Source organism: Oncorhynchus nerka, linkage group LG28 (assembly GCF_034236695.1).
Source record: "Oncorhynchus nerka isolate Pitt River linkage group LG28, Oner_Uvic_2.0, whole genome shotgun sequence".
NCBI lineage: Eukaryota > Metazoa > Chordata > Actinopteri > Salmoniformes > Salmonidae > Oncorhynchus > Oncorhynchus nerka.
The window spans coordinates 48,482,504-48,505,913 of record NC_088423.1 but is presented as its reverse complement, the minus strand read 5'-3'; the positions used below and the strand labels follow the sequence as shown (position 1 = coordinate 48,505,913).

The 23,410-nt window shown below is 42.3% G+C and overlaps 1 protein-coding gene and 1 pseudogene across 2 annotated transcripts in view; both read right to left on the bottom strand.

The window, feature by feature from the left end:
* Positions 1-22,694, bottom strand: part of LOC115113343 (inositol polyphosphate-5-phosphatase A-like) — a 187,592-nt gene extending 164,898 nt beyond the window's left edge. For both annotated transcript variants that reach the window (XM_029640877.2, XM_029640878.2), the window contains exon 1: positions 22,249-22,694. In XM_029640877.2, the coding sequence (XP_029496737.1) occupies positions 22,249-22,320 (72 nt within the window). In that variant the 5' untranslated portion in view covers positions 22,321-22,694. The remainder of the gene's footprint in view (positions 1-22,248) is intronic.
* LOC135565614 (general transcription factor II-I repeat domain-containing protein 2A-like) lies at positions 16,915-17,795 on the bottom strand (annotated as a pseudogene).
* Positions 22,695-23,410: the final 716 nt, after the last annotated feature.

Genomic DNA, 23,410 nt, shown 5'->3' with positions numbered 1-23,410 from the left:
AATGAAGGGAGCTGTGCTTTTACTGGTTGGCTCTCCTCTGTCTTTCTCACTCAAACACCCACACAGAGCCCCCGCCCTCTTCATTACAACACTTGGTTTTTCTAATCCAAACAATGAGGGTCTCAATGCCTGAGAAAAAGAGAATGAAAAATTCAGAAAACCAATAAAAACCCCGTAGCTACATTTCTGAGGGACCAGTGTGTCACAGCTCTCCCTGCAGCTGTGAATCATGGATAGAGTCAGCCAGGCTAATGGGGGGCCCACCACCTCCCGGGCTAAACATTTTAGTGGCCCACCTCTTGGTCAGGGCCCCCTAGCAGCCGCGGGGGCCCTAAGCGGACGCTTATTCACTGGACCTGCACTGGACATAGCCCTATACAGTCCCTATACTAGCCCTGCTGTGGCCAACAGGCATTAACCAATGCCCCTCACGTTTTCAGGTCCTTCTCACAGGCATCTCAGCTCCGAAGTAGGCTACAAATGAAGACAGACACACAGTCTTATCGAATTCCGAAGGTGCATATTGAAGATGCTAGAAGAACTGTCCACATTTCCCTTTCGTCAGCCAATAAGATGAGCAGACCTAACACCTAGCATAAGCACTAGCCTATGCCTATCTACTCTCCCTATTAGTAAAAAAGTTAACCTACTCTATTGGCCAGCCTGTCCTTCTGTGCGAGAAATAAATTTTAAAAAGTTTAAATGTTTAGCATAATATATATACACACACACACACACACAGTGCATTCGAAAAGTATTCAGACCCTCTGACTATCACGTTATAGCCTTATTCTAAAATGTTTTTAAAAAATCTACACACACACCCCATAATGACATAGCGAAAACAGGTTTGTAGAAATATTTGCAAATGTATGAAAACGAAAACAGAAATAGTTACATAAGTATTCAGACCCTTTGATATGAGACTCGAAATTGAGCTTAGGTGAATCCTGTTGTTTCCATTGATCATCCATGAGATGTTTCTACAACTTGGAGTCCACCTGTGGTAAATTCAATTTGATTGGACATGATTTAGAAAGTGCATGTCAGAGCAAAAACCAAGCCATGAGGTCGAAGAAATTGTCCGTAGAGCTCCGAGACAGGATTGTGTCAAGGCACAGATCTGGGGAAGGGTACCAAAACATTACAGCAGCATTGAAACTCCCCAAGAACACAGTGGCCTCCATCATTCTTAAATGGAAGAAGTTTGGAACCACCAAGACTCTTCCTAGAGCTGGCCAACCGGCCTAACTGAGCAATCAGGGGAGAAGGGCCTCGGTCAAGGAGGTTACCAAGAACCTGATGGTGACTGACAGAGCTTCGGAGATCCTCTGTGGAGATGGGAGAACCTTCCAGAAGGACAACCATCTCTGCAGCACTCCACCTATCAGGCCTTTATTGTAGAGTGGCCAGACAGAAGCCACTCCTCAGTTACAGGCACAACAGCCCGCTTGGAGTTTGCCAAAAGGCACCTAAAGACTCTCAGACCATGAGAAACAAGATTCTCTTGGCTGATGAAACCATGATTGAACTCTTTGGCCTGAATGCCAAGAGTCACGTGCGGAGGAAACCTGGCACCATCCTTACGGTGAAGCATGGTGGTAGCATCATGCTGTGGAGATGTTTTTGAGCGGCGGGGAGTTGGAGACTAGTCAGGATCGAGGCAAAGATGAACAGAGAAGAGTACAGCTAGATCCTTGATGAAAACCTGCTCCAGAGTGCTCAGGACCTCAGACTGGGGTGAAGGTTCACATTCCAACAAGACAACAACCCTAAGCACACAGCCAAAACAACGCAGGAGTGGCGACGCTCCCCATCCAACCTGAGAGCTTGAGCTGCTCTGCAGAGAAGAATGGGAGAAACTGCCCAAATACAGGTGACCCAAGCTTGTAGCGTCATACCCAAGAAGACTCAAGGCTGAAATCGCTGCCAAAGGTGCTTCAACAAAATGTCGTGGAAATACTACCCAGGGACACTCAGTCAACAGTAAATTAATCGTTGTTTATTATCAGCGCTCTGGAGAGGTTCCAACAAACTCAATGCACCAGTGAATGTCTGTCAGGAGCTCTCTCAGGCAGTTCTCTTACATACTGCAGACAAGTCATATTTGCATGATTAAGCTTATTCATCATTCAGAATTAACTAACATTTGCTTCATTCATATGACCGGCCAATACTGGTTCATGCATGTGGCAGACCAATACCTCACGAGGCTTCTTCTCGCCAAGGTGAGACCTTGAAACTGAGATATTGTTCTCAAAACAAGGGTCTGAGCGTACTGCAAATTGCAGATACTAAAGTGAGGTGTTCAGTCAGTCACTTGCATGAACACAGAAATTGGTTTACAGAAAAGCACAAACATAAAAATGATATTCTAGATGAATGACAAATGTCTTATTTAAATATTAAATGTTATTATCAATCACCTACTGAGTAACAGAATAAACATGCAAACTCAATTGAAAGTATTTCTATAAACTCATGCTTTGTATTAATCTCACACTTTTTAATCTTCCAGTACAGGCTCTATGAAATGGTACCTCCTCCCCGTTGTCCACAAAAGGACACAGGGACTGGACAACTTGACCTACAGCTACCCAAGCCTTGTCATCTTTGGCTGGCAAGATGTACACACATCCTGTGTGGTCGTTTCTCCTCAAGAACGGCATTTCAACAGCATCAGAGTCAGTCTTTATCTTTTACCAGGCCCACAAACTGTCTGTATATACACCGAGTCTACCAAACGTTTCCCTCAGCCCGGGTCGTGACTTTTTCATGTGTCAAATAATTCATCCGCATGAAATGGTTGGATGGAAACCTTGTTTGTGCCTTCATTTCTCCAAAATATAGACTCTTAGCATTCATTTGACACCCATTTTGATACGCTCCTATGAACTTCACATTGGTGCTCATGGGTCATACTACATGGAAATGACAGGAAAGCACTAAGTGACACAGAAAGGGAATACCTCCCATGCAGATACAGAGCAGAACCACCTGAAAGAAACATTTATTCATGGTTCTTTTGAATGGTGGACTCCTCAATAACAATGGTCAGGTTTGCTGAATGCTGCTGAAATTCCTGAAGTTATCAAAGTGGGATATCTTATACAGTTTTAAAGCTGGTATTATTAGAGGAGTTCAGGTCATCATGGGCTTGTTCTTTACTAGAAATCTTTATTAGCCCAGCACCTATGGTTTTAAGGATGTGCATATGACCTCAAACTTCATATAGGCCTAGTACTCATCGATGTAATGGCAGGTATATAAAGAGATCTGCTGAACAGCTCATATTCTCATCCAAAGAAAGTATGGGTGGTAACTGAACTCCCAGCTGTACCAATTAGAGAAGAATCAACTAAATGTCCAGACAACTCACCATTTTCCTTATTAAGTGAATTGTACAAATGCAGCGACGTAAGAGTTCAGTATTCTTTCATGGAAAATTATAATAGTGTATAATCACCGCAGCATAATCTAGGCCCAAAAAGTCAACCTATTATTAAATAAATAACATTGGAAAGGAATAAAAGAGGGCTCAGGCAAGAGACACGGATTATTCTGGCTTCTAGATGCCAGCACAATTCATCTTACTCAATCTTCCCTTCTAATTTCATGTTCTGAGGGGGCAGGAGGAGAGCGCACCAAAATAGCACCATCTGATATTTCTTTCAGAAACCTTCCATTCCAACATCTAAACACATACTGGAACTCTAAGACTGAAAACACAAAGAGATGGTGGTGTCATCAAAAACAATTGTTTAAAGTCTCAACTTTCAGGAACTCTGCAATGTGGCAAGTCAACCATTGGCTGGTAAGGTCAGTGATTCAGCTAGCCTAGTCATTTGAAGTCAATTGGTCAGGACACATGAAGCTCTTCACCCATTATATAGTTCATTATTAGCTACCCTTTTGTCAAAACTTTTCATTGTCAACCTCCTCGCTGCAAATACACTATTAAACATATCTAGCTAGCCTTGAAATATCTTCAATCTGACTGAACTTTGGGCTAGACACTAGGGCTGGCTCCTTGTGTAAGTTGTCTTTGGTCTCGTTTCTTTCGCTAGTTCTGTGCTATTTACAATGACTGTAGGCTGTGTGCACCTTCCCACTTACACATACCAAGCTCCTCCCTCTGCCACTCACAACAAAGACGAGAGATCGCTTCTTCCTCTCTGATAAGTGGTTTCAACTCGATATTTGCATTTGAGCTTTGGTTCAACAGAAATCGGTCATATGGACACCGAAAAGCATTGAGACATTATTTTAGTGTAATAGAGAAGTTAACCTTTCTAACGATACACTTTTTATGTCTCAACTCAAATTGTGGGCAGAGCAGACACTACTAAAACGGGAGAATCAATGAACATTGATTCTGGAAAATGTAGGCTTAGTTTGTCAAGCGCGGCATTGCAGTACCACGCACGGCTAGCAGCATTTTAGCCAAATACGGTTATACCAGCTGTCTAGTCTGTTTCATAAATGTTCAAGAAGCATAAAAACACAATTACATAAGGAATTCGCAACTCATTCTCATTCTGTGAAATAAATTAAGCCACTTGATTTCAACATCTGAACAAAGTGGACAGGCTGTTCAAACAGTTGGAGACAGAAGGGTGTGTTCAAAACAATTCAACTGTTCTAAATTGTTAGTTAGCAAAATGGTTTGCTAAACATTGGAAAATAAGATTAGCTGGCTACACACTAGCATGTAGGCTTGAGCGAGTGTATGAGACCTGTGTTAATTTTTTATAACGACTGCAACAAGAAGAAGTTAATCATTATTGGTGAATGTGCATTCTGCGTGCATTCTGGTAAAAACAAAACTGGAATTTTCAGACTTGAAAGCCAAATCAATGATAATTGCAAAAAAAAGCAGGTTAAAATATTTTTTATAAACTAAATTAGTGGGTCTTAAATTGGAGGCTTATATTTTGCCTAGGTAGAATTTCACAAGCCCTGAATTCATTACATTACTTCTGTCTGTCTGAAATGCAGATTTGATCTTTAATTGTACAACAACGCTTATTTAGAGAAAATATACTGTATATCTTGAATCACACAAGTTTGATGAAGAAAATGGATTTTTAGGCCATATCGCCCAGCCCTTCTAGACGTGACGAAACAAACAAAACAAAATGTTCTAAACATGCTCACAACAGATTTAATGCTCAGCACCATAAACCAATCACACATATTGCAGTCTAATACCCCTCCACCACTCTAAAGACGCACTGCAGACTATTATATCATATTATTCACTTAGCCTGCACCATTACCTAGCATCAACCATGTGATCTGGGACTAAATATAAACACAGATTTTCCACAAGCTATTGCTGTTCCATCTGAGATTAAACTATAACATTCTTATATGAAAAGCACAATTCTCGCCACAGGCCCTCCTCTCCGATTGTTAACAAAGTGTTAGCAGTGGGCCCACCTACGGTAGCAACATGAAAAATCCTCTTAACCTCCAAATACACACGCTGTGCGTGATTATGGAGTCATTCAGGGTTCCAATCCAGCAGGACCAGCAGCTAGGACTAGAGTGCATTCGGAAAGTATTCAGACCCCTTTCGATATTTTCAGATTTTGTTACGTTACAGCCTTATTCTAAAATGGATTAAATAATTCTCTACATCAATCTACACACAATACCCCATAATGAAAAAACGTAAACCGCTTTATAGAAATTGTTACAAAAAAAAGAAATATCTTAAGTATTCACACCCTTTTCTATGACACTCGAAACTGTGCTCGGATGCATCCTGTTTCCAATGATCATGCTTGAGATGTTTCTACAACTTGGGAGTCCACCTGTGGCAAATTCAACTGATTGGATATGATTTGGAAAGGCACACCTGTCTATATAAAGGTCCCGCAGTTTACAGTGCATTTCAGGCTAAAAAAAACAAGCCATGAGGTTGAAGGAATTGTCCGTAGATCTCTGAGACGAGAGGCACAGATCTGGGGAAAGGTACAAAAACATTTCTGCAGCATTGAAAGTCCCCTTGAATTAAGTTGTAGAAACATCTCAATGATGATCAATGGAAACAGAATGATCCTGAGCTCAATTTCGAGTCTCCTATCAAAGGGACTGAACACTTATGGAAATAACTTATTTCAGATTTTTTATTTGTAATAAACATTTCATTTAATTAATTTTAGAATAAGGCTGTAACATAACAAAATGTGGAAAAAGTCAAGGGGGCTGAATACTTTCCGAAGTATGTATGTAATCTCTGCAAAAAAAATAAACGTTCTCTCACTGTCAACTGTGTTTATTTTCAGCAAACTTTACATGTGTAAATATTTGTATGTACATAAGATTCAACAACTGAGACAAACTGAACAAGTTCCACAGACATGTGACTAATAGAAATTGAATAATGTGTCCCTGAACAAAGGGGGGGGGGTCAAAATCAAAAGTAACCGTCAGTATCTGGTGTGGCCACGAGCTGCATTAAGTACTGCAGTGCATATCTTCCTCGTGGACTAAACCAGATTTGCCAGTTCTTGCTGTGACATGTTACCCCACTCTTCCACCAAGGCACCTAGCCCTCACCCTCCGATCCAACAGGTCCCAGACGTGCTAAATGGGATAGAGATCTGGGCTCTCCGCTGGCCGTGGCAGAACACTGACATTCCTGTCTTGCAGGAAATCACGCACAGAACAAGCGGGATGGCTGGTGGCATTGTCATGCTGGAGGGTCATGTCAGGATGAGCCTGCAGGAAGGGTACCACATGAGGGAGGAGGATGTCTTCCCTGTAACGAACAGCGTTGAGATTACCTGCAATGACAACAAGCTCAGTCCGATGATGCTGTGATACACCGCCCCAGACCATGACGGTCCCTCCACCTCCAAATCGATCCCGCTACAGAGTACAGGCCTCGGTGGAACGCTCATTGCTTCAACGATAAACGCGAATCCGACCATCGCCCCTGGTGAGACAAAACCGTGACTGGTCAGTGAAGAGCACTTTTTGCTAGTCCTGTCTGGTTCAGCGATGGTGGGTTTGTGCCCATAGGCAACGTTGTTGCCGGTGATGTCTGGTGAGGACCTGCCTTACAACAGGCCTACAAGCCCTCAGTCCAGCCTCCCTCAGCCTATTGAGGACAGTCTGAGCACTGATGGAGGGATTGTGCATTCCTGGTGTAACTCGGGCAGTTGTTGCCATCCTGTCCTGCAGGTGTGATGTTCGGATATACAGATCCTGTGCAGGTGTTACACGTGGTCTGCCACTGCGAGGGCGATCAGCTGTCCGTCCTGTCTCCCTGTAGCACTGTCATAGGCATCTTACAGTACGGACATTGCAATTTATTGCCCGGGCCACATCTGCAATCCTTATGCCTCCTTGCAGCATACCTAAGGCATGTTCACACAGATGAGCAGGGACCTTGGTGATCTTTCTTTTGGTGTTTTTCAGAGTCAGTAGAAAGGCCTCTTTAGTGTCCTAAGTTTTCATGACTGTGACCTTAATTGCCTACCTTCTGTTAGTGTCTTAACGACCGTTCCACAGGTGCATGTTCATTCATTGTTCATGGTTCATTGAAAAAGCATGGGAAACATAGTTTAAACCCTTTACAATGAAGATCTGTGAAGTTATTTGGATTTTTACAAATTATCTTTGAAAGACAGGGTCCTAAAAAAGGGATGTATTTTTTTGCTGAGTTTATGCATGCATGCATATGTATACGTATGCATACATACACTACCGGTCAAAAGTTTTAGAACACCTACTTATTCAAGGGTTTTTCTTTATTTTCTACATTGTAGAATAATATTCAAGTCATCAAAACTATGAAATAACACATATGGGGTGGGATGCACCAATATGGATTAACTCATAAATTGGGTTAAAAGGTTTATCTATTTTTCTTGTTGCACCAAATGTTAAACCTAGTTTTAAATGAATCCTAGTGAAATGAAATCCTTCCTCTAATGTAAATTTAGTTTTCACTTTAAACCTAGATTAAATTTAAGCCTGTTGCTCAATTAATTAAAAATATATAAATGTAGATTGGAGATTAATTCTAAACTGAGGTGGTTTAACTGATAATATTTACTGTGGAGAGACCAAAACTAATTCCTAAGAGAATAATTAGACAAGTTGAATATTGTTGAGTTTTCTGATAATTAACTAATTATCAGTAGGCTATTTACGTGCCCATTTTGTAAACAATTGAATTGGGGCTTATGATATGCCCAGCCTTGGTACGAATTATGATGTTAAGCAACATGCTGTAAAGGGCCTGATAACATTGTAGTGAAGTAGCATTAACGTTAGTTTTAACGTGCATTATAGGCATTGATATTTACCAGTTATTTATGCTTACTAAATAATGGTGGGTCAAGTTGTCAGTCATCGTCATAGGGGTTATAGAGAGGAGCAAACTGCTGGGAAATCTCGCATCTATTCTGGGTGATAAGATCAATTCCCTTGGACGGAGGCCTCCCTCCGGCTCCGGTCAGAAATAGCCCATGCTTCTCCTCTGCCGCATTGTTTTTGGCTTTTGCTTGTCATTTTTTTCCAGCACTGTTTCATCTGATTTGGGTCCCTCTTCTCTTTAAAATCTGTGTTGATCTATTACATTTGTTGCATAAAATGGCCCAGGTGTCGGTCTTCTTTTTGACGGTCGTGTTGTCCGTCTTTTTATCCTCCAGTACGTTACAAAATACTTCCATCAGCCCAGAAATCTGAACTGCTTTGGCGTGCCATGATCAGGCGGCTAGCGGACAAATAATGGCTAAAAAACATTAAGTAATGACAATAATAAATAACATTGTATGCTAGCTAGCTTGGTTTAGAAACTAGCTAGCTACAGTAGCTAATGTTAGCTAAAGAATTAGTTCTTTCTAGTACTGGCAAATAACAGATTTGATTTCAAATCAGCCAACCCATGACAACCTTTCACAATGGAGATGCAGTAGTTCTAACGTTACATTGTTATTATCTTATCAACGAACAGCAATTTGTGGCCTCATTTGTCAAGTAGGCTAGTTACTTTGTTTCAACTCATGAAATACCTGGTGTAACAGGTCACCAATCATAGTTTAAAACAGTTCATTTTAAATCTGGATCAATGATTAAGTGGTGCAACACATCTGATGAATTATAAACCTAGATTAGCTCAAATATATTTTATTATTTTTACGCATGAAATCACATAGAAACCAACATAAAAAAAGTTAAACAAATCTAAATTTGAGATTCTTCAAATAGACGCCCTTTGCCTTGATGACATCTTTGCACACTATTGGCATTCTCTCAACCAGCTTCATGAGGTAGTCACCTGGAATGCATTTCAATTAACAGGTGTGCCTTCTTAAAAAGTTTGTGGAATTTCTTTCCTTCTTAATGCGTTTGAGCCAATCAACTATGTTGTGACAGGGTAGGCGTGGAATACAGAAGAAAGACCTATTTGGTAAAAGACCAAGTCCATATTATAGCAAGAACAGCTCAAATAAGCAAAGAGAAATGTCAGTCCATCATTACCTTAAGATATTAAGGTCAGTCAATATGGAACATTTCAAGAATTTTAAAAGTTTCTTCAAGTGCAGTCGCAAAAACCATCAAGCGCTACGATGAACCTGGCACTCATGAGGACTGCTACAGGAATGGAAGACCAAGTTACCTCTGCTGCAGAGGACAAGTTCATTAGAGTTCAAGTAATAGACATCTCAACTAGAGGTTGACCGGAATGGCCGATTAATTGGGGCCGATTTCAAGTTTTCATAACAATCGGAAATCTGTATTTTTGGACACCGATTTGGCCGATTAAATTTTTTTTTACACCTTTATTTAATCTTTATTTAACTAGGCAAGTCAGTTAAGAACACATTCTTATTTTCAATGACGGCCTAGGAACGGTGGGTTAATTGCCTCGTTCAGGGGCAGAACAACAGATTTTTAACTTGTCAGCTCGGGGGATTCAATCTTGCAACCTTACAGTTTTAACTAGTCCAACGCTCTAACCACCTGCCTCTCATTGCACTCCACGAGGAGACTGCCTGTTACGCGAATGCAGTAAGCCAAGGTAAGTTGCTAGCTAGCATTAAACTTATAAAAAACAATCAATCATAATCACTAGTAAACTACACATGGTTGATGATATTAGTTTATCTAGCGTGTCCTGCGCTGCATATAATCGATGCGGTGCGTATTGTTGCTCCAATGTGTACTTAACCATAAACATCAATGCCTTTCTTTAAATCTGCATAATTAGCTAAAAGAAATCCAGGTTAGCAGGCAATACTAACCAGGTGAAATTGTGTCACTTCTCGTGTTCATTGCACGCAGAGTAAGTGTATATGCAACAGTTTGGGCCGCATAATTTGCCAGAATTTTACGTAATTATGACATAACATTGAAGGTTGTGCAATGTAACAGGAATATTTAGACTTATGGATGCCACCCGGAACGGTTCCGTATTTCACTGAAAGAATAAACGTCTTGTTTTCGAGGTGATTGTTTCCAGGATTCGGCCATATTAATGACCTAAAGCTCGTATTTCTGTGTGTTATCATGTTATAACTAAGTCTATGATTTGATAGAGCAGTCTGACTGAGCGATGGTAGGCAGCAGCAGGCTCGTAAGCATTCATTCAAACAGCACTTTTGTGCGTTTGCCAGAAGCTGTTTATGACTTCAAGCCTATCAACTCCGGAGATTAGGCTGGTGTAACTGATGTGAAATGACTAGCCAGTTAGCGGGGTGAGCGCTAATAGCGTTTCAAACGTCACTCACTCTAAAACTTGGAGTGGTTGTTCGGGCCACGGCTTTGGTGGAGCGATGGGTAACGCTGCTTCGAGGGTGGCTGTTGTCTTTGTGTTCCTGGTTCTTGCCCAGGTAGGAGCGAGGAGAGGGACGAAAGCTATACTGTTACACTGGCAATACTAAAGTGCCTATAAGAACATCCAATAGTCAAAGGTTAATGAAATACAAATGGTATAGAGGGAAATAGTCCTATAATTCCTATAATAACTACAACCTAAAACTTCTTACCTGGGAATATTGAAGACTCATGTTAAAAGGAACCACCAGCTTTCCTATGTTCTCATGTTCTGAGCAAGGAACTTAAGTGTTAGCTTTCTTACATGGCACATATTGCACTTTTACTTTCTTCTCCAACACTTTGTTTTTGCATTATTTAAACCAAATTGAACATTTCATTATTCGAGGCTAAATTGATTAAGTGTCACGCCCTGGTCTAAGTATTTTGTGTTTTTCTTCATGTATTTGGTCAGGCCAGGGTGTGGCATGGAGTTTTTGTATTGTGGTGTGTTTTGTCTTGGGGTTTTGGTGTGTATGTATTTGGGATTGTAGCTAGTGGGGTTATCTAGCAAAGTCTATGGCTGTCTGGAGTGGTTCTCAATCAGAGGCAGGTGCTTATCGTTGTCTCTGATTGGGAACCATATTTAGGCAGCCATATTCTTTGAGTTTGTCGTGGGTGATTGTCCTTAGTGTCCTTGTTCCTGTCTCTATGTTAGTTTACACTAGTATAGGCTGTTTCGGTTTTCATTACGTTAAGTTTGTTGTTTTGTAGTGCATTTGTATTGATTCGAGTTTTACGTTTTCATTAAACATGGATCGCAATCTACACGCTGCTTTTTGGTCCGACTCTCCTTCACTATATGAAAACCGTTACAGAATCACCCACCACCAACGGACCAAGCAGCGTGTTAACAGGCAGGAGCCACAGGAGAGGCAGCAGGAGCAGCAGCAGCTGCAGTGGGAGAGGCTGCACCACCTGGAGAAATGGACATGGGAGGAAGAACTGGACGGTAAAGGACCCTGGGCTCAACCAGGGGAATATCGTCGCCCCAAGGAGGAACTAGAGGCGGAGAAAGCGGAGAGGCGCTGGTATGAAGAGGCAGCACGGCGACGTGGATGGAAGCCTGGGAATCAGCCCCAAAAATGTATTGGGGGGGGGGCTTACAGGGAGTATGGCTACGCCAGGTAGGAGACCTGCGCAAACTCCCTGTGCTTACCGGGGGGCTAGAGAGACCGGGCAGGCACCGTGTTATGCAGTGGTGCGCACGGTGTCCCCAGTGCGGGTGCATAGCCCAGTGCGGTATATTCCAGCTCCGAGTATCGGCCGGGCTAGATTGAGCGTCGAGCCAAATGCCATGAAGCCGGCTCTACGCATCTGGTCCCCAGTGCGTCTCCTTGGCTTACATGGCACCAGCCTTGCGCTCAGTGTCTCCGGTTCGCCTACATAGTCCAGTGCGGGCTATTCCACCTGAGAGTATTCAACCAGGTAAGGTTGGGCAGGCTCGGTGCTCAAGAGCTCCAGTGCGCCTGCACGGTCCGGTCTATCCAGTACCACCTCCACACCCCATCCCTCCGGTAGCAGCTCCCCGCACCAGGCTTCCTGTGCGTGTCCTCGGCCCAGTACCACCAGTGCCAGCACCACGCATCAGGCCTACAGTGCGCCTCGCCTCTCCTGCGCTGTCGGAGTCTCCCGCCTCTCCTGCGCTGTCGGAGTCTCCCGCCTCTCCAGCGCTGTCGGAGCCTCCCGCCTCTCCAGCGCTGTCGGAGCCTCCCGCCTCTCCAGCGCTGTCGGAGCCTCCCGCCTCTCCAGCGCTGTCGGAGCCTCCCGCCTCTCCAGCGCTGTCGGAGCCTTTCTCGTCTCCTGTCTGTTCAGTGCAGCCAGAGCTGTCAGCCTGCATGGAGCAGTCAGAGCTGTCAGCCTGCATGGAGCAGTCAGAGCTGTCAGCCTGCATGGAGCAGTCAGAGCTGTCAGCCTGCATGGAGCAGTCAGAGCTGTCAGCCTGCATGGAGCAGTCAGAGCTGTCAGTCTGCATGAAGCAGCCAGAGCTGTCAGTCTGCAAGGAGCTGTCAGTCTGCAAGGAGCTGTCAGCCTGCATGGAGCAGTCAGAGCTGTCAGCCTGCATGGAGCAGTCAGAGCTGTCAGCCTGCATGGAGCAGTCAGAGCTGTCAGTCTGCATGAAGCAGCCAGAGCTGTCAGTCTGCAAGGAGCTGTCAGTCTGCAAGGAGCTGCCAGCCTGCATGGAGCAGCCAGAGCTGCCAGTCTGCATGGAGCAGTCAGAGCTGTCAGTCTGCATGGAGCAGTCAGAGCTGTCAGTCTGCATGGAGCAGTCAGAGCTGTCAGTCTGCATGGAGCAGTCAGAGCGGTCAGTCTGCATGAAGCAGCCAGAGATGTCAGTCTGCAAGGAGCTGCCAGTCTGCAAGGAGCTGCCAGTATGCAAGGAGCTGCCAGTCTGCAAGGAGCTGCCAGTCTGCAAGGAGCTGCTAGTCTGCACGGAGCCGCCAGAGCTGCTAGTCTGTAAGAAGCCGCCAGAGCTGTCAGCCTACATGGAGCAGCCAGAGCCGCCAGTCAGCATGGGTCAGACAGATTCTTCCAGATCTGCCAGTCAACCAGGCTCTTCCAGATCTGCCAGTCAACCAGGCTCTTCCAGATCTGCCAGTCAACCAGGCTCTTCCAGATCTGCCAGTCAGCCAGACTCTTCCAGATCTGCCAGTCAGCCGGGATCTGCCAGAACTGCCAGTCAGCCAGGATCTGCCAGAACTGCCAGTCAGCCAGGATCTGCCAGTCGGCCAGGATCCGCCAGTCAGCCAGGATCTGCCAGTCAGCCAGGATCTGGTGGATCCATCAACCTGCCTGAGCTTCCTTTCACTCCTGAGCTTCCTTTCACTCCTGAGCTTCCTTTCACTCCCGAGCTTCCCCTCAGTCCCGAGCTTCCCCTCAGTCCCGAGCTTCCCCTCAGTCCCGAGCTTCCCCTCAGTCCCGAGCTTCCCCTCAGTCTAGTGGGGTTCTGGGTGAGGACTACTAGGCCATGGTTGGCGGCGAGGGTGGACTATCTAGGGACGCAAGGAGAGGGGACTAAGACATTTACTGAGTGGGGTCCACATCCCGCGCCGGAGCCGCCACCATGGACAGACGCCCACCCGGACCCCTGGTCTAAGTATTTTGTGTTTTTCTTCATGTATTTGGTCAGGCCAGGGTGTGGCATGGAGTTTTTGTATTGTGGTGTGTTTTGTCTTGGGGTTTTGGTGTGTATGTATTTGGGATTGTAGCTAGTGGGGTTATCTAGCAAAGTCTATGGCTGTCTGGAGTGGTTCTCAATCAGAGGCAGGTGCTTATCGTTGTCTCTGATTGGGAACCATATTTAGGCAGCCATATTCTTTGAGTTTGTCGTGGGTGATTGTCCTTAGTGTCCATGTTCCTGTCTCTATGTTAGTTTACACTAGTATAGGCTGTTTCGGTTTTCATTACGTTAAGTTTGTTGTTTTGTAGTGCATTTGTATTGATTCGAGTTTTACGTTTTCATTAAACATGGATCGCAATCTACACGCTGCTTTTTGGTCCGACTCTCCTTCACCATATGAAAACCGTTACATTAAGTTAAAATAAGTGTTCATTCAGTATGGTTGAAATTGTCATTATTACAAATAAATAGGCCGATTAATCGGTATTGGCTTTCTTTGGTCCTCCAATAATCGGTATCGATTCATAAATCGGTCGACCTCTAATCTCAACATCAACTGTTCAGAGGACACTGCGTGAATCGGGCCTTCATGGTCCATTGCTGTAAAGAACCCAATACTAAAATGACACCAATAAGAAGAAGAGACTTGCTTGGGCCAAGAAACACGAGCAATGGACATTAGATCATTGGAAATGTGTCCTTTGGTCTAGAGTCCAAATTGGAGATTTTTGGTTCCAACCACCACGTCTTTGCGAGACACGGTGTGGTTTAACGGATAATCTCTAGATGTGTATTTCCCACCATAAAGCATGGAGGAGTTGATGTTATGGTGTGGTGGTGCTTTGCTGGTAACACTGTCTGTGATTTATTTATTTAATTCAAGGCACACTTAACCAGCATGGCTACCACAGCATTCTGCAGTGATACGCCATCCCTTCTGGTTTGCGCTTAGTGGGACTATTATTTTTCAGCTGGACAATGACCCAACACACCTCCAGGCTGTGTAAGAGCTATTTGACCAAGAAGGAGAGTGATGATTGCTGTATCAGATGACCTGGCCTCCACAATCCCGACCTCAACCTAATTGAGATGGATTGGGATGAGTTGGACCGCAGAGCGAAGGAAAAGCAGCCATCAAGTGCTCAGCATGTGGGAACTCCTTCAAGACTGTTGGAAAAGCATTCCATGTGAAGCTGGTTGAGAGAATGCCAAGAGTGTGCAAAGCTTTCATCAAGGCAAAGGGTGGCTACTTTGAAGAATCTAAAATATAATTTGGATTTGTTTAACACTTCTTTAGGCAACCATTCTCTTGCTCATTGTGGACTGACCGGCACCGGACGTCCGTGGACATTGAAATTTGGTCAGTCCGCAGACGCACAGACACCTGGACGACAGATGTCTGGACAGGCCTTAATTTGGCCGGATCATCTGAACCAATCATATGTTTCACAAGTTTGGACAGTACAGTAGAGCACAGTAAAGAAAATGTATGATAGTTCAGATCAGTACATTGCAGTACAGTAGATCCCAGTTGAGTACAGTAAAGAACAGTAGTATATAGCATGCTAGAGTATAGTTCAGTGCAGTACACAGATCATACTAGAGTTGAGTACACTATAAATGGGGGGGGTTGATACAGTTAGAAGTCGGGGTATTATCTTGACAATATCATATTGTATCATTTTGACAATATCTCAATATTATGCATTAGTTGGCCTTCACCTAAACCACAATACCAGTATTTTCCCTTCTTTTCAAATTAGGTAGGCAATATGTTTTCGGGCACTTTTATTTCCATGACTGATCAAAATTAATTTTCTCATGGCTCTCTCTTGCTCCTCTGCAGCAGACATATGGTGAGCAATATGTTTCGAACCTCGAATCACAATACATATAGAAATGTGAGAATTGCAATACAGATCGTATCGGCACCTAAGTATTTTGATAATATCATATTGTGAGGTCCCTGACAATTCCCAGTCCTACTACTGTACTATTTTATGTCCAAACTTGTGAAACAGACATATATGATTGGTTCAGATTTGGTCCTGTACAACCAAATTTGGTCTTGTTTGGTTGTGGAGCTCGTTAAAATAATAGCCAGTGTGTAGAAGAATACCCAAATATGCAAAGGAGGATATAACATATTTCTACCTTTTGTACCTATTTAGGATATATTACCATGAAGAGAATGACATTCATATCCATAATTTTTGCATTTCTGTGTAGTACAGATCAGGGACCCATGATGAAATTGTTACCGCAATTCTGTTACAGAGAGTAAATCCACTTCACTTACAATAACGAAAAGGAAAAAAAAATGGGATGTCATAGCTGACATCCCATTCTTTCAGCAGACATATTTAATCCTAATTCAGAGCAGATATTTAAACACAGTTTTGGAAGCGTGGTCACAAATTGAGAGATTTTACCAAAATTATGTTACCAAACTTCGCACCTGCAAAGTTCCTCCAACAAATGTGTCTTGGTAAAAAATAAAATCTGTGTAAATTGTTTAATGTAGTCCTTGTGTATAGAGTTGTATGGTTTGTTAAACTTTGAAATCAATGGTTGTTTGGCATACATTTCAAGTGAAGAATCTGAGTCTCAGCGCAATCCCGTAACTGTGGAATTGCCCATATAGTTATTTTTAAAAGTATACACTAACCCTACAATAGGCCTAGTTATAACAAACATGTAGCCAATCAAATGTCTTTCAACAACATCTACACCAGGCCTGGGCAATTATTTTCCATGGAGGGCCACATTAGTATATATTCTAGCCATCGCGGGCCAGAATCATATTACAGGATTCTACATCATGTGTATGACTGTGTTGGCAGATATATCTACTGTAAATCACATCCAGATATGCTACCTATTTAACTTTTTTTTAAACATGGGAGCGTCATCCACATTAAAGGTGAAAGGAGAGGAAACCAACAGCATGTCATTTTCTAACACTCCTCAAAATGAACACACAGAAGCGATGTATACTTCTCCCACTGGTCATCTGATAGGGTCAGGAGAAGTCATTTTCCCTTGAAGGCTTTGACAAGGCTGTACATCTGATATGCAAAAAGGCCCTTCCCTTGTAGTTTGGAATTCAGTTCATTCATGAGGCCAAGATGTCCACGGTGAAGGCAAAAAAAATCGGCCAACCATTCTTTATCTTGCTGTTGAGGGGAATCCACATATTTTCCTTTCACTTGTAAAAACTCACCAATCTCTGACTCCAGGTCACACACCCTTTTAAGCACCTTTCCGAAACTCAGCCATCTCTCGTTTGTGTAGATGGGAGATCTACATGACCCAACTCTGTCTCTTCAAAAGGTGAGACAAACTGCCTGTGGTTTAAAGATTTTGCTCTTATGAAGTTCACCACTTTAGTGACTGTATCCACAACATGGCTCATTTTCAGAACACCTTTACAGAACACCTCCTGATGAATAATGCAATGCAGGAAAACATTCCTATCTATGTTCAGCTCAGCTACTTGATCTTGCATCCTTTGCAAAAGGCCAACGTTTTTTCCTGTCAAGTTTGGACACCCATCAGTGGTCACACTGGATAAACTTTTCCAAACTCAGTCCCAGCTTGCCACACTCTTATTAACCTCCTCCAATAAATATTTCCCTGTGGTTGTGGTCTTCATTGACTGCATTGAAGCAAGCTCCTCTGTAATTTCAAAGTCTGGGGTTATGCCTCGTAAGAATATCAACAACTGTGCCAAGTCAAGTGCATCACTGCTCTCATCCAGGGCCAAGGTGAAATCCTTTACCTTGTCTTTCACCTGTTGTTCCATATTCTCTGCGATGTCCTCAACACGCCGTGTCATTGTTCATCTTGACAGGGAAACATTTTCAAACAGCTCTTTCTTGTTTCTTGAGTCAATTAAGTATTCATTCATGAATTTGCGAATGGTTTGCTATGTTCAGCAATTTTATTGGACAGTACATAGCTACCTCTTGCAATTCCATGATTCGCTGAATGCAGTTTTGTGAAAAGTCCTTGCTGCTTTTGCAACTGAGAAAGCAACTATTTCGATGCACTTTCCCTCTGCTCAGAAGACATATTCCTATATTTCTCTGCGTGCTTCGTCTGGAAGTGTCGGGACAAGTTGTAGTCTTTCAAGACAGCGATCCTCAATAAAGAAATATTTCGATGTCCACTCTTGCTGGAACACCCTACATTGATGGTCTACTTTCCTTTTCTTGTGTAGACTAGGCCCGGGCCGGATTCAGCACCAAGGACAGCAATCGTAATTCTTGCGATTTGACAGTTAGGTCCAACAGATGAAAGTGTAAGATGCTATTATTTTACAAAATGATCAAGGAAAAACAATAACTGGATGTCCCTGAACATACTTCCTACAGTCACCGACACCTTTCATTCAATGGGAATCGTACATAGGCCTACTGAGTCCAAACTTTTCACAGAAGCTGCATGGACAAAAATAGTGTCCAATAAAGAAAAAAAAAAAAGAGGAATGTCTTGACAGTTTTGCTGATTTTCCTATTTTAATAAAACAATACCAATTAGGCTACCGTGCGCCTCCGCTGGTAAAAATCGATGCCATAACCAATTACGTTACTGCTAAGACGAGCTTTTGGTGTGTCTTAAATATCACCAGTAGCGCTGCTTGAAATTGGCACACATTAAGGACACACCTCAAATATTTCCACCCCTCAGCGCAAGCGAGCTGATCTAAGGCAGGTAAATTACCAATCCTGTCAAAAAAAGGAAAAAAAGCAGAGCGCTGGATTTTATAAGTCTAAATTTCGAAAGAGTGCGCGTTTGACACGAGTACCGCCTTAACATCAGCTGATCCCCTAATGTTAGATTCTGCCAAATAGGTCACAAAACACCATAACTTGTGATCTCAACACAAAGCCTGTATTTGTTTCATGTGTGTCATTTCTTTTGAACAACACGAACAACTTACAGTCAAAAGAGTCCATCCAAATGCCCAAATTCAACGTCTGGAGTCTGGAAAAACATTTAACGTTTCAATGTCACTGCACAAAACTGCAGGCCCACTAAAAACATGCCCAGTGTTTACTAGCGGAATGTACATTATGGCTCACATTAAAAGTATGTTCTAAAAACAATAGCCTAGTATCCATAAGTCACCCATAACTCAGCAGTCATGACAGGCAGTCTAATAATAGCCAGAGTGAAAAAACCCTTAGAGGGAGAGAGGCTCTTAAAAATGTTGACACAACACTGAAAGTGATACAAGGTGTTTGGAGATGTAGCGCTCATATAAAAAGGTCAGTATTAACACAGTAATTATTACCAGTAGATTTTTTTTAAATACAGCTCTTATTCCTAAATGGGCTTACTTTGCAATTCTGTTCCAACCCATCCAATTGTCATTGCACTGCTTACACTGTACTTAGGGTTAGGGTGAGGGTCCGTGGTACTCCATAGTTATTGCAATTTACTTAAAGGAAATACACAGTATTTCATATAATGAAATCAGTCAATATAAATAAATGCAGTAGGCTATAATCTATGGATTTCACATGACTGAGAATACAGCTATGCATCCATTGGTCAGATTCCTTCAAAAAATTATAATAAAGTAGGGGCGTGGCTCAGAAAACCAGTCAGTATCTGGTGTGACAATTTTACTCATGCAGCACAACACATCTCCCTCGCATAGAGTTGATCAGGCTGTTGATTGTGGCCTGTGGAATGTTGTCCCACTCATCTTCAATGGCTGTGCAAAGATGCTGGATATAGGCTTGAACTGGAACATGCTGTCGTACACATTGATCCAGAGCATCCCAAACATGTTCAACGGGTGACATGTCTGGCGAGTATGCAGGCCATGGAAGAACTGGGACATTATGAGCTTCCAAATATTTTACAGATCCTTGCGACATGGGGCCATGCGTTATGTTGAAACAGGAGGTGATGGTGGCGCATGAATGGCACGTCAATGGGCCTCAGGATCTCGTCACAGTATCTCTGTGCATTCAAATTGTCATTGATAAAGTGCACTTGTGTTCATTGTCCATAGCTTATGCCTGCCCATAAGCAGATGAAATTCCCTGAGACAATTTCTACAAACTGTCATCAACTATTTGGTTCTGCAAACCCACTGTTTCATCAGCTGTCTGGATGGCTGGTCTCAAACGATTCTGCAGGTGAAGAACCCTGATGTGGAGGTCCTGGGTTGGCGCAGTTACACGCGGTCTGCGGTTGTATTCTCAAAAACGATGTTGGAGGTGGCTTATGGTAGAGAAATTAACATTAAATTATTTGGCAACAGCTCTGTTGGACATTCCTGCATACTCCCTCAAAACATGAGACTTCTGTGGCATTGTGTTTGTTGTGTGACAAAACTGCACATTTGTGCACCTGTGTAATGATCATTCTGTTTTTTTAGCTTCTTGATATGCCAGATGGATTAACTTGACAAAGACTAAATGCTCACTAACAGGGATGTAAACAAATTTATGCACAAAATTTGAGAGAAAAAAATACATTTTTGCAAATGTATTGAAAATGAAACACAGAAATGTCATTTACATAAGTATTCACACCCCTGAGTCAATATGTTAGAATCTCCTTTGGCAGCAATTACAGCTGTGAATCTTTCTGGGTAAGTCCAAGAGCTTTGCACACCTGGATTGTACAATATTTGCACTTTATTCATTTTTTTAATTCTTCAAGCTGTCAAGTTGGTTGTTGATCATTGCTAGACAGCCATTTTCAAGTCTTTTTAAAGATTTTTAAGACAATTTAATTAAAAACTCAGGAACATTCCCTCAGGAACATTCAATGTCTTCTTGGTAACTTACTCCAGTGTATATTTGTCCATGTGTTTTAGGTTATTAGCCTGCTGAAAGGTGATTTGTCTCCCAGTGCCTGTTGGAAAGCAGACTGAACTAGTATAAACTAGTCCTATGAAGTGGTACTCTGCGATGTGTTGGATTTGCCCCAAACATAACGCTTTGTATTCAAGTTAATTTCTTTGCCACATTTTTTGCAAACAGGATGCATATGTTGGAATATTTTTATTGTGGAGTAACTATAATGTTGTTGATCTATTTTCAGGTCTCTCCTATCACAGACATTAAACTCTATTTCAAGGTCACTATTGGCCTCATGGTGAAATCCGGTTTCCTTCTTCGCCGGCAACCGAGTTAGGAAGGATGCCTGTATCTTTGTAGTGACTGGGTGTATTGATACACCATCCCAAGTGTAATTAATAACAACTTCACCATGCTAAAAGGGATATGCAATGCTTTAATTATTTTTACCCATCTACCAATAGGTGCCCTTTTTGTAAGGTATTGGAAAACCTCCCTGGTCTTTGTGGTTAAACCTGTGTTTTAAAATCACTGCTCGACTGAAGAACCTTATAGATACATTATATGTGTGGGCTACAGAGATGAGGTAGTCATTAAAAAACTAATGTTAGATACTATATTATTGCACACTTATGTGATTTGTTAAGCACAATTTTACTCCTGAAGGTATTTAAGTTTGTCTTAACAAAGGGGTTGAATAGTTATTGACCCAAGACATCTCAGCTTTTCATTTAATTAATTTGTGAACACTTATAAAAACGTCATTATTTGACATTATGGGTTATTGTGTGTAGACCAGTGACACAAAATATCAATTTAATATATTTTTAATTCAGGCTGTAACAATTTGGAAAAAGTAAATGGGTGTGAATACTTTCTGAAGGCAATGTTGCCCATCTGAATGCATGATAAAAATGTATTATGGATAAACATTTACAACAACAAAAAACAGACCTATATCTGTATTAAAAGAATATATATATATATATATATATTTTTTTACAAAATAGTGGACTTCTATGAGAATTTAAAGCCCCTAGGTGAAAGTCAAAACAGGTACGCTAAATCTCCGCCTCCACTCCTTAGCTATGTCACAATAATGTTTTCAAGTAGTCTAGGCCATGATGGTAGACTACTTCTACCATTTTATAGCAAGCTGTAAGACAGAATGAACAAATCGTGGTTTCCCCAAATCACTGTTACTGCAATGATAGAGGCTACAAACATGATCAATCTTGATGGCTAAAGAGGCCCACGCTGTGGTTGTGCTCATACGTGAAGTAAGGTAGGTTACTTACGACGCTATAATAAAGACTACCTGACATATCGAGGGCCCAGGGAAGACAAATTGAAAGCGGCATTGTTGAATACATTGTAACCAACACATGAGGACAACATTCACATTAGTTACAAAGAAATAGTGCAGCAGACACCATGTTTCAAGCTGTCGCAGGCGCAGCAACTCACATCTTCAAAGAGCGATCCAACGTTGGCTGTCACGAGCAGTATTCCCGAGCCTGCTGTCACCTTCCCCGCCATAACTCTTTCAGAATCAAAAGTGTACCGGACTTTGACTGTTTTAGAATTTAAAGTAACACAAGTCGTTAAAGGTTTAAGGAGGCTGATTCGGTTAAAATACAGAGGAAAATACTGCAGCCAGGTTTGTGACCGCTCTGCTCGCTCATACTAGCAAGGCTCGTGCATCTAGTTGCTTGCTGAAGGTCTGCTGATGTTTTGCCTACTTTTTCACATTAACAGCCATCGTAAAAGTTTCCGTTTTAATCCATAGCGACTGCTGGCCTCTGGTTCATTTCAACGTGGAGTGTTTTTCCCTGGCTTTTGCAGTGAAAAAGTCTCACTCGTAAGCCGCGACTCAGTCAGGACCATTGCCTTGATTGTTTAGAGAGGATAGGCTAGAGTCCTTCACTGTCCTGACGTCACCAAGCGAATGGAAAGATGGAGCTTTTTTAAAAGGGCAACGCACCACTAGACACGCCGAGCAAGAGATTGCTTTTCAGAGCGCTTGCATAGGCCACTTGACTTGTTGTTGCTCAATAAAAACAATTCACCTAAAATGGGAAGAATATAACTGTCCTACCTAAACAATTTAATGCCCTATGTCTGAAGCTTCTGTCATGACAATCATAACAAAGACAACATAGACATGTTATTACTGACCTGCTGTAGTGACACAGAAGCTACATGATAGAAAACTCTGCTGGTAAGCTAATTAGCAAGATGAAAGCACTATAGTCAACACCTTACCTAAAAACGGGGTTGTTAGAAATTGCAAGCAATCGGTGTTGCAGCTGCAGTGTGCTTGATTCAGTGTAGGAGATATGAATGGCCTACATACATTTTTATTGCAGATTACACTATCTTTAATGTTCTTTTCTAAACCAGTAGTTATTGTTGACCTGATAATAGATACACTGTTTGTTTTCCAATTTACATATATGCCTAGATAGCATTGAGTAGCGTATATAGGCTACCATAATTTCTACATCTACAAGCTGGGAAATAGAAACATTTACCTCTTTAAGAGACCAGTGCCTCCCATGCCATTTCATTGTATGAATTTGGTGGGGCCCACCTGACTTTTTTTCTTTTCTTCAAAAGTTATCAAAGT